General features: G+C 43.5%; 1 protein-coding gene across 1 annotated transcript in view; it reads right to left on the bottom strand.

Annotated features, from left to right (window-relative positions):
• Positions 1–2,853: 2,853 nt before the first annotated feature.
• Positions 2,854–18,377, bottom strand: part of LOC129818802 (band 4.1-like protein 4) — an 85,131-nt gene continuing 69,607 nt past the window's right edge. The window contains exons 10-24 of the mRNA XM_055875048.1: positions 17,758–17,821; positions 16,533–16,624; positions 14,922–14,999; positions 13,895–14,010; positions 13,162–13,252; positions 12,860–12,946; positions 11,864–11,974; positions 8,057–8,116; positions 7,573–7,650; positions 6,841–6,960; positions 6,292–6,339; positions 5,969–6,040; positions 5,484–5,594; positions 4,466–4,544; positions 2,854–4,219 (exon numbers count right to left, since the gene is read on the bottom strand). Coding sequence (XP_055731023.1) covers positions 4,106–4,219; positions 4,466–4,544; positions 5,484–5,594; positions 5,969–6,040; positions 6,292–6,339; positions 6,841–6,960; positions 7,573–7,650; positions 8,057–8,116; positions 11,864–11,974; positions 12,860–12,946; positions 13,162–13,252; positions 13,895–14,010; positions 14,922–14,999; positions 16,533–16,624; positions 17,758–17,821 — 1,321 coding nt within the window. The 3' untranslated portion in view covers positions 2,854–4,105. The remainder of the gene's footprint in view (positions 4,220–4,465; positions 4,545–5,483; positions 5,595–5,968; positions 6,041–6,291; positions 6,340–6,840; positions 6,961–7,572; positions 7,651–8,056; positions 8,117–11,863; positions 11,975–12,859; positions 12,947–13,161; positions 13,253–13,894; positions 14,011–14,921; positions 15,000–16,532; positions 16,625–17,757; positions 17,822–18,377) is intronic.

Here is an 18,377-nt window from a genome sequence, read left to right on the forward strand (position 1 = left end):
CTTGAATCAGATGGGGACTACAGACTGGGACGGGGACAGGTTGACGTTGTCCGAGAAGACGCCCGCCAGCTGGTCAACATACACTCAGAGGACGCGGCCAGGGATGTCATCTGGGCAGGCGGCTTTGAGTATTCAATCTTTTGAGAGTTTTCCTAATGGATGGATGAGTCATGGGTGAAAGAATGTTTGAACATATTCCAATCAGTATTCTCAAAACAATACTGCAGCATTGAATCTGCATTGAAGAGAAGCGGGACGTTACCATTTCCTGTTTATAGCAAGTCGAGTGCTATTGCTACAGGCTGTTGTCCTCTGGGAGCAAAGGATGTTTTCAGGGCATTAGACATGGATATAATTCAAATGTAATTGGTTGGTTGGAAGAATGTTGGTATGCTATGATGATGGAGGAAGAAGAAGAAGCAGATGAAGAAATTATTACACAAATGATCTGTATTCTCAAAAAGAATGTGTACATTAGTGAAAAGGCTAACCAAAGGTGTCTCAAGTAAACATAAACTGTCTCTCCCAACTTATGACACATTCACAAGTACAGTCACTCTCCTTTCATGCTTGTCATAGTATAATCTTCTACTACCTGATCCTGTTCATATCCTTTCCTTGAAAGAGGTGAATGAGTGCATTTGGTACGGCTTGCTGGTATGGTGACGTAACACATTCAAATCGTTACTGGCTCCAGTGCAGATGTGAGGAGATAACATGAGTCAGAGGAATGGGGGTGGCAGGGTATATCAGGTAAGTTGAAATGAATCTATGGAAGCTGTGAGAGGCTACATATCAGACCATAGAAGGGAAGGCAGGGAGGCTATATCAGATCAATGAAGTCTATGAATGGAAGAATGCTGGCAGAATCATATCATGACTCCCAGGACAAAGTCTGAGTCATTCAGTTGAGTTGAAGTCAGGATACAACCGGAGCTCAGATGCCTTGCCATTCATCATGCAGCCGTCAACACACTCGGTGACAAATCGCTGAGCAGTGTGCTTGCTGTAACAATTAGTAGCTGTTGTTGCTGTTGGCCTATTTCACATGGGTGTGTAAAGAATTGTTGGCAGTATTCATTATTAACCTCTAAAAGTCTAAGCCTTTGAGGGGGTGCATACTTCCCTCAACTTCCATTAATTTGTACCTTCAGGCTAGTCCCTTTCCACATTGGGGTCATATTTGTTTTGTAGGCCAAACCGTTGGGACACTACTGAGGTTTTCATGAGAAGACCAATTGTCTCATGGTCTGACAAACACCGCTGTAGCTTGGCCCCCTTCCACCGCAGATACGAATGGCCCATATACACTGTAGGCGGATGTGGTGGATTGAGACGCAGCCCATTCAAGATATCTAACTGATGGCTTTTGATGGGGAGTTTGTTACTTGCATGGGTGCGTCAAGAGACTCTTAAGGATTAATTCGGCCATCACAATAACACCTTTTTAAGTAGTGATCACTTTCACTTCTCCATTTCTCTTTTTCATAGACAAGCCTGTTTTCAAACTATTGACTCACTAAAAAGTTTAATACGTGGTTTTTGGCAGAAATGTATTCAAGGACGTAGATTAGATTAGGGACTGCTTCTACATCCAACATTAGTAGTGTGGTAGAAGGCGTTCCCGCAGGAATATACTGTAGCACAGGGGTCGGCAATAGGCAAGCCAGATTTTTTTGCCCCTCCCCCCAGAAGTTGAGAGTACATTTTTTAAAATAATAATTGGGGGGGATTTGAGTTTTTAGGTTAAAAAGAGATTGTAAAATCCCCAGGAATGCATGGCTGAATCTAGCTGCCTACCCCTGCTGTAGCAGCTGCTAAACTACATAATCTAGCTGCCTACCCCTGCTGTAGCAGCTGCTAAACTACTGAATCTAGCTGCCTACCCCTGCTGTAGCAGCTGCTAAACTACTGAATCTAGCTACCTACCCCTGCTGTAGCAGCTGCTAAACTACAGAATCTAGCTACCTTCCCCTGCTGTAGCAGCTGCTAAACTACAGAATCTAGCTGCCTACCCCTGCTGTAGCAGCTGCTAAACTACAGAATCTAGCTGCCTACCCCTGCTGTAGCAGCTGCTAAACTACAGAATCTAGCTGCCTACCCCTGCTGTAGCAGCTGCTAAACTACAGAATCTAGCTGCCTACCCCTGCTGTAGCAGCTGCTAAACTACTGAATCTAGCTACCTACCCCTGCTGTAGCAGCTGCTAAACTACTGAATCTAGCTACCTACCCCTGCTGTAGCAGCTGCTAAACTACTGAATCTAGCTACCTACCCCTGCTGTAGCAGCTGCTAAACTACTTCTTCACCTCTGCCTTTCTATCTTGTCATTCCAGCCATGCAGTGAGTCATTCCAGCCAGGCAGAGTGAGTCATCCCAGACGCTATCACCACAGAGAACCAGGTTAGGAAGTAATGACTCAGCAATACTATGACGAAGTTTGCAAGTATGCGCTTAAAAAAATATAAAGATTAAAGATCCAAATGGCACACTATTGGGATAGGTGAACAAAGACATGGCAGTCAGGTCAAGAAAAGTCTATCAGGTCACACTAAGTGACCTTCTGAAAAGCGTAGAAGGGAAAAGGAGATACAGATGCAATCCATTATCAATGCTTTATCATGTTACACATGATCATCTTGGTCTCAGTTTTACAGTCTTCAAGTAGTTTTACGACAGTCAACCATTACAGAGAAAATCCTGGTCATATAGCTCCCTCTGGTGGTGACAGGTTAACCATAGAAACAATACAAAATCAAACCAAACCAGAGCCAGTGGTGGCCCAAGTAGAAAAGGTAGATTGAAGCTCATGGACCAACCCTCCAGAGCATTTGACTATAGCAGGAAACATAAAATGATGTTTGAGACATATTGAATGTATTTATTGAAAAGGACTGAAATTCCAGTTTAACAACTGTACAGTGTAGCTACACAGTTCTAAGTTACTTTTTTTTTTTTTTTTTTACCTTAAAACAGCAGAGAATAAAAAAGTTATTCAGTACTCATGAACAAAACAAAATGGGATCCAGCAGCAAAGGTTCCTACAGTAGAGAACACTTACAGTAAACACACCTGACTTGACAATATAATAACCCAGTCTGCATCTGAAATGGCACCCTATCCCCTATAGTAAATCATTGTTTTACCAGGGCCCATAAGGGTCTGGTCAAAAGTAGTGCACTATATATGGAATAGGGTGCCATTTCAGACGCACCCTCAGTGTCCATATGGAGCTCGACATGTATGAGTGAAACACTGTTTTAATACTGTGTTGTATTATAATAACACAAACCAAATCGGAGGCAAATGCATAGGAAAACATGATTTGATCGCAGTCAGACCTCACCGTGCAGTGTTCGCTACGCAATTCATAGTCTCATCCTCAGCCTTCATGTGAGCATTGGACTGAAATCAATGTGCTAACAAACCCCAAAAAATCTGACATTCTGTTTTATTGTAGAACTCTTATCAGTGTTAAAATAACTGAAAATGTGTTTTATTATAAAACACTTATCCGAGTTTAAAATAACTGAAAAGGTTTCGCCGCTTAATTAGCAACTGTTGTTGTTACATGCATGAACAAGTGACAAAGAGAGTAGTTGCATGACTTGCTCTAGACAGACTAACTGTAGATACAGTATATTTTCCCCCACTCAGGACTAGCCAGATCTCAGATTTGTTTGTGCTGTATAGCCTAGGGTAGTTGTGGAGTTGGCTATCCAGCACAAACAGATCAAACAGATCTGAGATCTGGCTTACTCAAGATCTGAGATCTGGCTTACTTGTATAAATGATGTGAAGATACGGTACAGGGTTTCCAGTGTGGTGTGGTCCAAAAGACAGCAGAGCATACTGGCACATAGACCAGTGACATTTTTGTCCATGCATTATCTAACACATAACGTTACTGTACATACACACACAGGAGTATTTCAAGGTGGGGCTTGTCACTGGCGCACTGTACAGCCATTGTACTATATACAGCTCCCTCCATTGTATTTCACAAGTTCTTTTTTTTCTTTCAAGAAATCAGGGTGGTCTTGACGTTTTGTGTTAGTGGGAGATTGTGGCATGGTTTCTGCGGTGGGGGGTTGTGTTTTGGCCAGGTCACGTCTCAACCTTGGTCCGGGGAGAGTGGACAGTCTTCACCACCTTAGCGCTGCTCTTCACATCATGCTCTATGATCTCTGAGAGCAGGGTGTCTCTGGATCCGTGCTTCTTCTGGAAAACGCACAACAAACACACCGATATGAGTGCTGGGAGATGAATCAACTGACTGGAGGATCTGGTAATAAAATCTAGTATTGTACTTTAGACATGTAGCGCTGTCAATCAAAGGAAAGAAAGCGCTCCACTGTGCACTTGCAAAGTAGAATTTTTTATTCATTTCTAAAATTCCTGCCTCGCAGCCTTTGTCAGAGGTAGTACACGTGTGGCACCGACCACAGCAAAAGGAGTCGGACTGACCTGAGAGGGGGTGGAGCTGGAACCTGGGATGTCTGCTGTTCGTGTCACAGGTAATGGAGGCACAAGATCTGTCCGGGCGCTGTGGAGTGGGTAGGGATGTGTTAGATCTTGGAAGACATGAAACAGGATCAAACTTGAATCATATGATACAGTACATATTATTTATAAAGCGTACCGTCACTCCCACTACCGTGTCTAAAAGGTGCTGGACAATACAGGAAAGAAACTTCAGCATCAAGTGTCGGCACAATAAATAAACTAGGGTCGAGCCCGAGATTCAATTTGAGGCGCGTTTCAGCGCTCTAGACGTTTTTTGTACGTTTTTTTTTAAATTTTATCCCCTTTTCTCCCCAATTTTCGTGGTATCCAATCGCTAGTAATTACTATCTTGTCTCATCGCTACAACTCCCGTACGGGCTCGGGAGAGACGAAGGTCGAAAGCCATGCGTCCTCCGAGGCACAACCCAACCAAGCCGCACTGCTTCTTTAACACAGCGCGCCTCCAACCCGGAAGCCAGCCACACCAATGTGTCGGAGGAAACACCGTGCACCTGGCCCCCTTGGCTAGCGCCACTGCGCCCAGCCCGCCACAGGAGTCGCTGGAGCGCGATGAGACAAGGAAATCCATACCGGCCAAACCCTCCCTATCCCGGACGACGCTAGCCCAATTGTGCGTCGCCCCACGGACCTCCCGGTCGCGGCCGGCTGCGACAGAGCCTGGGGGCGAACCCAGAGACTCTGGTGGCGCAGTTAGCACTGCGATGCAGTGCCCTAGACCACTGCGCCACCCGGGAGGCCCCGCTCTAGACGTTTTTAAAGTCACTTCCAATTGGGCAGTCATTTGCAGCGTTTACCGTGAATGCGATCTCCGCGAACGTCGGTAATTGCCTTTCAAAGGCGCATTATAGGCCGCTCTCTATAACGCGCTTCGGATTGAATCCCACCCGAGATACATTTCTAGTAAGACTCTGCACAGTGAAAAACCATACGATCTGGCCTGAGACCAGTTTAGACTCACTTGACCTCAGAGAGCACGGATCTCTCCCCTTCGGAGCACTGGGAGCGCCGGTACTGACGGAAGCTCCGGGGAGAATGAGAGTGCCGGATTTTTATTGGGTCTCCTTGGGTTCTGGAAGGAAGGGATGGACATAAAATCATTCCCTTCATCTCATGTGTAGGACAGTAGGCCTACCTCTTATTCAGCCTAGGGATATAAGGCCTCTCTATACGGAATCCATCAACTTCAGAGACGGTGAGATAGTGGTCTGTCTGGAGCACAATGTATCTCTACAGGGTGGACGACTATGAAATAACGATTCAGTAATTCACACATGAGCCGAGCTTTGAATCTCTTATTTTCTTATCCAAGTGCAGATCAAGACACCCTACCCCCAACGTATTGACTCCGCATGATCAATTCATAGCCATCTGCGATTGTCCTTGAGACCATTTTTGCATCCTTGTCTCTCTAATCTAATGAGGAAGGGAAGAGCAGTTACTCACTCCACTTTCTTGTAGGGGATCTCCTTCAGCTGATCCTCTGTGAGGTCTGGAGCCGGGTCCACCAGCTCCTTCCTATAGGGGTAAGACCACCAGGACATGTTGTTATCGCTCTTCCCATAAACCCTAGAGACAATGCTGTGTCAACAACCTTTTGAAGGCTGTGCAAGTCCACATTTTTCAATAGTATACACTTCATAAATAGTTCCTGAATGCTTAGTCAAATTATTACAGTGTTACACATTTGACTTTCCATGACACATGATGAAAAGGCCAATTTCTAAAAGACCACTGTTGAACCTCATAACTGGAGTCATGGGACTTACTGGATGTGTTTCCACAGTTGTTCCTTAGCCTGCACGTCCGGACTCCGCCTGGAAGACGTCACAGAATTACAAGGGTTAGTAGTTGAAGGGTTATTTATAAGAGGGAGGTTGTATTGAAATGAATGGACATTATAGTGTCTTGGAATTGAGGTGGTACCCAATAATGTTGTATCTAAGAGCTTAAATCATTTCCCCAGGTCGGGTCTGAGTTGGGTCTCTCGAGCAGGGAGGAGAGGGAAGGAGGGTTTGTGTGTGTGTGTGCTTTTAAAAAAGATATATATATTTTACGTTTATTTAACTAGGCAAGTCCGTTAAGAACAAATTCTTATTTTCAATGACGGCCTAGGAACAGTGGGTTAACTGCCTTGTTCAGGGGCAGAACGACAGATTTTTACCTTGTCAGCTCGGGGATTCGATCTTGCAACCTTTCGGTTACTAGTCCAGCGCTCTAACCACTAGGATACCCTGCTGCCCCGTGTGTGTGTGTGTGGGTGTGTGTGCTTGACGTGTGTGAGTGTTAGCGTGTGTGGTGTAGTCTGCGTAACTTACGATCGAGAGCGGTGTCGTGAGCGGCGGTGGCTTGGGTCGTTCTGAGACCTCTCCTTCTGACGGCGGAGCACAGCTTCCCACTGAGGACCAGAGTCCACCATCTCATTCTCTTGACGAGACCTGGAGGATAAATGATAATAAAATCAATACCAGTTATATGAGTTATTATCTAGGAGAACCATGTTACACGGAAAATACAAAACAAGCATATCTACACGACAGACCTGAAGATGCACTAAAACCTCATGCCATCCGCACGGACAAACACAGAGACGACAGTACGGTTGCAACTCGCAACTACTACGACACATGATCCATCTAACACGTCCCTCCAGGGACCTCGCCAAGCGATACATTACATATATCACCGTTTTCACTGTCACAACAGGTTTCCATGAGATATACTCTTTCATTTTCTTCCTAGTTCGTTTTGCTGCGCTGAGATATCTAGACGGTCTGTAGTGTGTCGTATGACCCGGCTAGGGGGCCATTGTGGGCCTACAATATGATATAGCTGTTCAATAAGATATGGTATCGTTCAGACAATAGCAGCGTGATAGTATGCTTTATCTCTTCAATTTACAACGTCCACGACAGACACTGGCTTAGGAAAATAGTTGTCTTGGGAGCAATTCCACCATGTACAACACATGAGGGTGAAGTAGTAGTAGTTTACTATAGAGCTTTGCATATGTCATGTCTACTTGTAGGAAGCACAGTGACATCACTCACCGGTTCCTCTTTTTACGATGATCCCGGGTGGAGTTCTCAGACTCGCTGCCGCTACTGGTGTTGCCACGGGAACGTGACCTGCAGGTGGGAGGCGGTGAATCAAACGGGGTTAAAAGGTTTACGGGGAGAAAGAGAATGAGATGGAATGTTGTTCGTGTATGACCTTTCAGGGAGAGAGGACAAAAGTGTGTGGGAGAGGGGATGAGTGAGAGGGTTGACGCTTACTTTTACAGAAATGACTCCAGGACTAATGTAACTACTGACAAACAGAACCACACAATGAGTAAACTGTTATCTGTGTACAACTGTGATGGTGGACATACAAATACAGCACATCAACGACCATGTCGGCTGGTCACTGGGTTTCCACTCGTCTGACTCATCAAGTCGATGTGTATGTAAAGATCTGACCCTTTAAGTTGAAAACAGGACAGAGGTTGAGAATTTTAAGAATTTACTCTTTAGTTCTGTAAGTTAACTATACCTTCTCCTTTGCTGTTTGTTCTGCTGCTGGGGATCTGTTGGATCACTGGCCTGGCCTTTCCTGAGGGACCAGATCACAGAAGTGTCACTGTCATGTTTAATGTTATATTAATGTCACCGTCATGTTACAAACACTGTTAAACGAAGGTTTTATGAGTTTAAAATGTTTTAACAATCATAAACATTCAGAGAGCATCTATCCAACCACGCTTTATGCTAATCACCAGTATCTATTTCATTCAAATAGACTCCATTGCACCCTCGGGGCAATCTGATTCACTGTTTCTACCCAGAAACTCTGCATCTCTGCCGCACAACAGACAGACCAGACTAACCTTTATGAATCATCATATTACATTTTATTTGATTACTACAATGGCCTAGTACAAACATACTACTGTGCCCTTTCAGTAGCTTCAATACACTATTGTCACATTTACAAGGCAATTTAGACAATGTCTTCACAATCTTTTTCTGTAATTAACTGCTTGTATAGGAACAATTTAACAGCTATTACAAGGTTAAAATGTTACGCTATACACATACACACAATATTGTGCGTAATGCAATTGGACAGTTCCACATGACACCACTAGAAGGCAACATTATCCCATAGATGTAGCAAAGATTCTTATAACTTACCCAAGACAGACTACAGTCTGTCGTTTCCAATGGGAACAAATGAGTCACAGTGGGCAGAGCCAAGCACAAGCTAGCGAGATCCTATTGGCGCGCGTTCTAGCAAATATTTGCATGTTTCGGTTCGGGAACGCCAACTCTGTGCACTGCACGTGTGCAATACCTAAATTCGCCTTTGCACTCCTTCTAAACAACACAATTTTTAATTTTTAGTTTTTCAAACTTTACCCTATAGTTTTAAGAACAGAAAACTGTTTTCAGATCAAATGTTTCATCGATGAGAAAATTTGCAGAATGTAGGCCAAAATCAATCTCATTCCATCTTCTCCCACTGCCGGCCACTGGGCTTCCTCTCACTACCATATTTGGTAGTGAGTGGAAACGCCAGACGGATGCTTCACATTTATACAGCCGGTGAAATATCTGTCTAGGTCTATGAATGTACTCTTCAACAGGGAAATGACTGAAGGAGCAACAGCAGCGGATGTATTCTCCCCTCCTGTCACTACCGGACGTTCACTTTCTACCTGCAACAGGCACACCTACCTGGACACACCTGATAAGGCTATGGATAGCCCATATAACTGTCAGTTATTATGGTTGACAGGTGAAAAGTTATTGGCTAGGGCCTCAAAGTCTAAAGTACTAAGCTAACATATGGAATTGTTTTATGATGGATCATTTAGCTATTTGATTTCAAATTTTAGGACCCCTTTAGGTATAAAAATATATACACTACCGTTCAAAAGTTCGGGGTCACTTAGAAATGTCCTTGTTTTTGAAAGAAAAGCAAAACAAATTTGTCCATTAAAATAACAAAATTGATCAGAAATACAGTGTTAATGTTGTAAATAACTATTGTAGCTGGAAACGGCATCATTTTTTAATGGAATATGTACATAGGCGTTCAGAGGCCCATTATCAGCAACCATCACTCCTGTGTTCCAATGGCACACTGTGTTAGCTAATCCAAGTTTATAATTTTAAAAGACTTTTGCACTGTTGTATTGATTAAAGAAGCAATACAACTGGCCTTCTTCAGACTAGTTGAGTATCTGGAGCATCAGCATTTGTAGGTTTGATTACAGGCCTCAAAATGGCCAGAAACAAAGAACTTTCTTCTGAAACTCGACAGTCTATTCTTGTTCTGAGAAATGAAGGCTATTCCATGCGAGAAATTGCCAAGAAACTGAAGATCTCGTACAACGCTGTGTACTACTCCCTTCACAGAACAGCGCAAACTGGCTCTAACCAGAATAGAAAGAGTGGGAGGCCCCGGTGCACAACTGAGCAAGAGGACAAGTACATTAGAGTGTCTAGTTTGAGAAACAGATGCCTCACAAGTCCTCAACTGGCAGCTTCATTAAATAGTACCGGCAAAACATCAGTCTCAACGTCAACAGTGAAGAGGTGACTCCGGGATGCTGGCCTTCTAGGCAGAGTTGCAAAGAAAAAGCCATATCTTAGACTGGCCAATAAAAATAAAAGATTAAGATGGGCAAAAAACACAGACACTAGACAGAGGAAGATTGGAAAAAAGTGTTATGGACAGACGAATCTAAGTTTGAGTTGTTCGGATCACAAAGAACATTCGTTGAGATGCAGAAAAAATGAAAAGATGCTGGAGGAGTGCTTGACGGCATCTGTCAAGCATGGTGGAGGCAATGTAATGGTCTGGGGGTGCTTTGGTGGTGGTAAAGTGGGAGATTTGTACAGGGTAAAAGGGATCTTGATGAAGGAAGGCTATCACTCCATTTTGCAACGCCATGCCATACCCTGTGGACGGCGCTTAATTGGAGCCAATTTCCTCCTACAACAGGACAATGACCCAAAGCACAGCTCCAAACTATGCAAGAACTATTTAGGGAAGAAGCAGTCAGCTGGTATTCTGTCTGTGCTGGCCACTCCATTATAGTCACCGGATCTCAAACTTGTTGAGTTGTGGGAGCAGCTCCACCGTATGGTACGTAAGAAGAGCCCATCAAGCCAATCCAACTTGTGGGAGGTGCTTCAGGAAGCATGGGGTGTAATCTCTTCAGATTACCTCAACAAATTGACAACTAGAATGCCAAAGGTCTGCAAGGCTGTAATTGCTGCAAATGGAGAGTTTGAAGGACAAGTCCGTACGGGAGTTGCAGCAATGAGACGACTGTAACTACCAAGTGGATACCATGGAATTGGGGGTAAAATAAAAAGTTTAAATTTTTTTTTTTTTTTTTTTTATAATAAAAACCAAATGAACAAAATAAGAAAATATTAAAATAAAAAATATTAAACAAATACGCATTTATTAACATATTCGGAAATGGCAAAAAATGACATGAAAATACACAAAAAAAGGAACATAAGGAATAAGGTTTTGAAGGAAAAGTTTTCGTTAGAAGACCGACTTTCACGAGGTCTGACAAACACCGCTGTAGCTTCCAAAGGCAGATGCGGAAGGACGCCATAGGCGGATACGGTGGATTGAGACGCAGCCCATGCAAAAAATATATCGCTAGCTTAAACTGACAGATTTTTGAAGGGATTTAAAAAAAATTATGTTACTTGCGTAAATAGGCGCTTAAGGACCAACCTGCGTTGGCAGACCATCTGCATAGCAGATGTTTTGAAGGTGCAACTGAAGTATGAGCTGACAAATAGGTGAGCGGCTGCTCTTGTGTCAAACCAATCCCTTCCTTATTATCCCTACCATGTCAGAAGTTTAAAGTGGTGCTAGAAAGTGTAGGCTAATGCATGTCTTCATGTTAATTTATAGCCCATATCAGTCTAATCGAGGTGTAGACAATAGACCGCCGCCTATTCGAGTGTTTGAACTTGTAAACGCGGCTGCATGGACTTGTAAACGCGGCTGCATGAACTTGTAAACGCGGCTGCATGGGATTTGTCGGATTATAAATGCGGGTGGTTTCGTTGCATCCAATGGCTTACAGAAGGAGCCGCTTGTGGATTTGACAGCTCTAACGCAGTTTCACTTCCAACACTGCCAACACAACATTGTGAACATTTTACTGATAGAATCTAGCCCTAGGTGAAGGGGACACACCTCTACCAGCACAGGGTACACCTGGAAAATTTATGGACAGTTCATACCAGTGTCAGCTAAGGTATTGGGAGGAGAGGTGAGATAGGCTGACAGGTGAAAAGGACAAAGGTGAGGAGTACACACCTGCGTCTGTTCTGCGACGGCTCGTTCTCGCTGCCTCCTGACGGGGTGCGTCCACGAGCCGTGGGGAATTTAGGCGACTTTGTTCGCTCGTTGGCCGTGTTGTACAGTCCACTGGGGAGAAAAACAAGGCAGCTAGCTGTCGATCCTACTGAACATACATTGAGCTGTATGATGAAACTAACTTGTTGCCAAAAAAAAACGACCTACACAGTACAGTCTTTAGTGTGAATGAAGACATCCTACCTATGCAAACAACAATAGCATTCTTGTCCACCTAGCCTCAGATATGCCAGGATGATGACGACATAGCCTCAGAGGATAAAGCTAAATGCCGAGGGTAGCAGGTTGCAACACTGGCTGCTGCTAAGTGACCCCAGGCTTCACACACACACACACACACCTTGTCTGCATTCATTAGTTTCAGATAAGGCCCCTCCGACACACAGTTACGCAAGCACGCACGCTGGAACAAACACACAGCCCGTACCAAGGGAGCACAAATCAATATGTAGATTCAATCATGTTGAAACCAGCTTATTGAAATGCAAATGGCCCTAGATAATACGTCATTATAATAGCCTGGTCCCAGATCTGTTTGTGCCGTCTTGCCAACTCCTATGGTCATTGTTTGGCCCATGACAATGACTATAGCGTTTGGCAAGACGGCATGAACCGATCTGGGACCAGGTTATACTGTGAACTGAAGGAGACATATACACGAAAAATGTGTCTCGTCACTGGGCTCTCACACACTGCTTCCAGTAGTGTATTTCATGAATCAGTTGGAGTGTGTACTATGTTAAGCCTCCTTCTCTACTGAAGGCTATGTTCTGTTCCTCCGGAGGTGGTGTGTGTATACATGCTTGATCCATTAAATATAAATAATGTACGTAACACACAGTATTAGGGAGGATTAGTCTATAAGACAATAGTGTAATTGAAAAATATTAGACTGATCCATCACAGAGCAGGGGCTCCAATCAGACAGTACTGTACCTTTGTGGGGCGTTCTCATCCCATGGTGCATTGGGCTTCCCTCGCTGTTCCTCTGGACCACCATTCTCCGCCTTGGTTACTTTGGCGCTAAAGAGAAACAAACAGGTAAACAAAGTATTTGGTCTGGGCTAAGCACTTTTCTGAAGAGCTGTCACTTTATACTGGAAAAGCATTCTCAATCCCCCCTCGACTTCTCTTTTCTCTTTCCATCTCCGTTGTATATCCCTTTCTCCATTTGGTCCAAACTTACTGCCTCTCTCGTTCGTACACTATTTTCTACATGTCTTGCCCATGTCTGATACCTCTTCACAGGCGACAGTGCTGTAATCTTAGCCGTTCCTTCTTTTTCCGAATTCTCCGTCTTTGTGTTTGACCGATTCCCATTGTTCAGTCCTACAAGGAAAAGAGATGTTCAGTAAGACTGAATACTGAACCAATTTGCCTCTCTCTTTCCATTGTTCTAGCATTGAAACAATCTCCGTCCGTAACTACGTGTGACATGGTAGCCTTCCTACGAAGCGCTCAGATTTACTGAATTATACACAACTCTGTCTATTTTTAAGCCCTGCGGTGGTAATTATAGAGAATTCAACCACTGAATGTGTCATAGAGATTACTCTCCCACTGCACACAGTGAAAACAACCATGCTAAGTCAAGCACGTTATGCCAACATACTGTGCGTCTGTCTGTGTGAACTGCTGAAGGGAATATAATATAATTAGCTTATTGAAGCACTGTTGTTCCTGATGGGGGAACAGGAGGAGGAAGTGAATACTAAACTTACTGGGACCGAGACTCAACTACGCTGCTACGCATCCGACATGAGAGGAACTGTCATTAGGAACCTGAGCGTTTCTCCTCTGTGTCAGTAGAAGTGAAAGGTGGGGAAATGTTTTTGTGGCTATGTATGATGTGTGCCATTTAGTTACCATTGATACGTAACCCTTGTCGTAGTGACATTGTGCTTGTTAGGTGTTGTGTAGTGTGTCTGTAGATGTTGTGTATGCTTAAGGTATGCTGCATATCCAGCTGACCTGTGGAATGTGGTGGTCTTTTGGGGTAGGTCTTGCTGCGGGTCCTGACCACCTGCAGGTCTGGCCGGGGCAGACTGATAGACGGATCCCTGCCCATCTGCATAGCTGTCTTACCACTGTAGGGAAAGAGAGAGAGAGAGACACACACACACACACACACACACACACACACACACACACACACACACACACACACACACACACACACACACACACACACACACACACACACACACACACACACACACACACACACACACACACACACACAGAGTTGTTTAGTCATCTTGTCTTTTCATGCTTTTAGGGGAAGATGTTCCTGGCCTGTCAAGTTCATATGTGAGACAGAGGTGATCTGGTCTTGGCCTTTTGATATGTCAAACCCTTTTGTCAGGCACACTGTTACAGTGATACACAGTCTGATGCAACAACGAGGTGTTGAAGAGCAACATGAACATATGAAACAAAGCCAAGGTTGTGACTGAAGGGACCTTAAACCTAGCAGAGGTTAGTAGTAGATCATGTAATAAATATTGCAGAAAACTGCAACTGTTGAAGAAAACAATCGCTGGTGTACAGAGTGACAGTCTTCTCTGAGTAGATACAGGAAGTAGACAACCGAATGAAGACAAAGGAGAGATGGATGTTGTGTGATCTCTGAATTATTCAGGTCTTCCACTTGTCTGTGGTGTCACACGCGCACACACAAACAGTCTCTCTGTCTGTTGAACACTGTATCCCTCTTTAGCTCCTCTACTAAAACAGTCTCCATTATTCATGAGGTTGTGGATTCTAGAATGAATACATGCTGGGAGAAGTTCTCTAGGATTTACCTACACCCCGCTTTGCCAACCAAAATGATGGGGATAGAAAAATGCTGTAATATTTCTGTGTATAATGCATACCTTTGTGTGGAGTTTCATCTTACAGATGATAGAAATGCATTATATTCTATACAGTTTCTACAATACTTTTCATACATAACTAACTACATTTTGAAGGGAATAAAGAATAGATGTTCTCTCACCTGTACCGATGTTTAGATCCCAGGGAACCAAATTTGGATAGTTTTCTTGTAAGTGTGTTGGAATCATTTTCTGGCATTCTAGAAAAAGCATTCAACAGCAATGGAGAGCAGGCCTAGATGACGAATTTAAAAGTACTGTACTTCCACTAAAGTCTCATATGGTGTGCACATTTCTACAGTACATTATTCCACAGGTAATACATTTTTCTGTTTCTCTTTATGAATTTAGAATGTGACTAAACCAGGTTAAAGAGGATTAAATGCTCAGGCTGAAAGGAAAATGAAAAAATGGCGTCTTTCACAAAGGTGACCGGCGTGTTTGATTCCTGAATTCACTTTGTACTTTTTATACATTTAAAGGAAGAGAAGCGAACTCAATTGCTGTATATATATATAAAAATAAACAGTCCTCTTGTTCTGATCATTGCATTAATGACATAATGGATGCTCAAACACCACTAAGAGCTTTCGGGCTTCATTAAAATTCAAAACTCTGAGTCAGAGAGAGTATCTGGTACTAGTGGTACATTACTCCATTACCGTATAGATGGAAAGCAAAAGGCCATTATAAAAGCCTCTTGTAGTCTCTCACCCAGCCATGTGTTATTAACACAACCATCACCACTACAGCATTGCACTAAGGCCTCTCTCAAAACCAACACCACTTTAATACACCACGACCACTATGGCCTCGCTCACAGGGCTCCGTAACACTTCAGATAACTCAAGTCACTGTTGGAAAACACTTGGATGGAAGGTTAGATGGAGAAAAAGTACTGAAGGTAGGTGGATGTAGTCAGTACACCCAACCAGAAGCTAAAATGAACCTGTGTTTTTACCCCTTCTCATTGTTTTTCCTCACTCTTTCTCCAGGTGTCTATAAGGGCTTGTATAATACATCCACTCACATTAAAACTGCAGCAGATACCTGCCTATTTTCATCCGATGGCTTATGCCCACTTCTCCCACCTTCATGTCATAGTCCCATCACAGCATAACACATTCTCTCCCATTCTCTCATCCAAACCTCCCAACCCCTCCACCCTACTCTCCCCCAGAGGACTATACGCCTGGGGGGGGGGGGGTTACCTGTCAAGCCCCCTCCCCTCTTGTCTACCTGTCAGCTCCAGGTCTGTCTGTGCCACAGGGACCCAGCAGACTGCAGGGTTCACACGCGGATTAAACAGCGTAAATCCAGAGCCTCACGCGCCTTGCTGCCTCTCCCGCTCTTTAGGGCACAGTCCGTGTAAGTCTGCTCTCATTAGGCCAACGCGCGCGCACACGCACAAGGGACCGCACTGAGCTGCGCTGCCAGACAGAGGCCTTGTTCACTTTGATTAGGGACTGAGGGGCTCTGGGATCGTCATGTTAAGAGGTGTGTGATAGTGTTGTTTCTACCTGAGGGGATAACAGAGAAGGGCTTTTGTTGGAATTAGTGTGGGTGATCGTGTTGTAGATAAAAGGGAACATTTTTCCACTGAAGCATAAATAGTTTGGGGTTTTACCTGTGGAAGGTGGTAGAAGTTCGAACTGAAAAGTTACAATAGTGTTGGTACAGTATACTGTAGTATTTGCCCATGACTGTGTGTGCGCGCCTTTATAGTTTTTTACCTAAAGAAAGTGTGGTGTTCTACGCAGCACTTCCACAGATGTTTACAGGCCGTCTTATTGGGTGCCTCGAAGAAGAACGACGTCTCTGTACACTGCAAATAAACAACAACATCATCTCTTATACAATCAACAAACAAATAATACAAATCACATTCATCAGCTGAACCAAGAAGATGTATATCATAACGAGCCATTTCATCATTAATCCCGAAAACAACAATTGTGGTGGTGGTGGAAAGGACTCGTATCAAATGTACCATTACATGTGTTTTATCTAAGTGTTTATGTAAATGAACAGGTAGTGTGTAATCTCTCAACCTAGACGGGATGTCTGTTGGGTCATTAGGCAAATGGATATCACTGTAGCGAGAGGACAACTCGCACTCTCTAGACTCCCCTACAGCTCGTCTCAGCCCATAGGTCTCCTATATTCAAATGAAGCTCCGTTCTGAGCTGCTCTGATATTATCAATAATGGGGTTCTCATGGTTCTCTACTCCAAGGCCTCTCTATTCACGACTTAATGAGACTCTCTCAGGTTGAATAAAGTAAACCATATCATTCAGAAAGACTCACAGGTCTCAATGAGTCTAACTATCTCAACAGAGAGAGGAGAAAAGTGGTTCTGCTTTAGTGATATCTGAAGGGGTAGGCCACACCACTTCAGTTTTTCCATCACTTTGAAAATGATCAAAATGATCATTATCCTCCCCAAAAGCCCGCCCAAAAATGTACTTAGAAAATTCCCCAAAGATTCAAAAGTTCAGCATGAAGCTGGATTTGTTTTGAGGTGCCTATCTTTTCTCATTTGCACCCGTGAAGTGAACATCCGTGACGACGGGAGATTCGAGGCTGAACTGTCATGTTTCTTTAATTCCTCTCCTTACATCCTCCTAACGTTTATGTCGAAATGTCTCAAGATCAAACACACCGTGGATCTTTCATGGTTTCACATGGGAGTACTGCAGATATTCCTGGGAACATTGTCAGTTTTATACCTCATAATAAGGTCTGACACGGGGAATATTTCTACAAGGAGGCTTTCCACACCTGTGATATTCAAACAAACTGTTTTCGATTCATGCAGTAATTACGAGTTAGCTAGTGCGAGTGATCTCACATTATTGAGTTCATGAAACATGGCAAAATTACTTGAGGAATCACAAACAAAGCAGAGGTAGACATACAGCACATAACTTACTGAAAGACAATAACTGGTGACTTACATCTTTTCCAACAACTCGAAGCTCAAATTGTGTTTCCTTAAAATGCACTTTAGTTATCCTTGGCCTGAAACGATAAATGTAAACAAACAGATGAGGTGCACTTGTAAAAATGTGGGGTTTTAACAAGGGTTCTTCTAAGATCCTCAAAGTTCTTTGAAGAACCGTAGGTTTCTTGGCACTGAAAATTGCCACCGAAAGGTTCTTCCCAAGAAGGAGGTGGGGTTCATCCGAGGAACCTCCTCAGTTGCTGGGGGTTCTTTCAGGAACCAAACTGCCCAACTGAAACATTTTGATTTGCATTTGAGAGGACAACAGGTGCAGGCACTTAAATATATATTTTTTTACAGGTCTCCTCAAAATAAGGTAAGGTTTGTCCCTAACATGATCTAAATAGATGGTATCATCCTAAAACAATATCTATCTTTTGATATTTGTGCACATCTTTCTGAAAACAGAAAATGGACACAATTCAATGGGATATCAATCAAAAGAGATAAGATGATCTAGGCTATAAGAATATGTTGAGGGCTAGCTGGATTGGTTGTGTCTGTAGGTATACAGACGAAGAGGCATACAAAGGTATGTCAATTGGTGTTGGTATGTTTTTGCAGATCACATGT

This window comes from Salvelinus fontinalis, chromosome 21 (assembly GCF_029448725.1).
Source record: "Salvelinus fontinalis isolate EN_2023a chromosome 21, ASM2944872v1, whole genome shotgun sequence".
NCBI lineage: Eukaryota > Metazoa > Chordata > Actinopteri > Salmoniformes > Salmonidae > Salvelinus > Salvelinus fontinalis.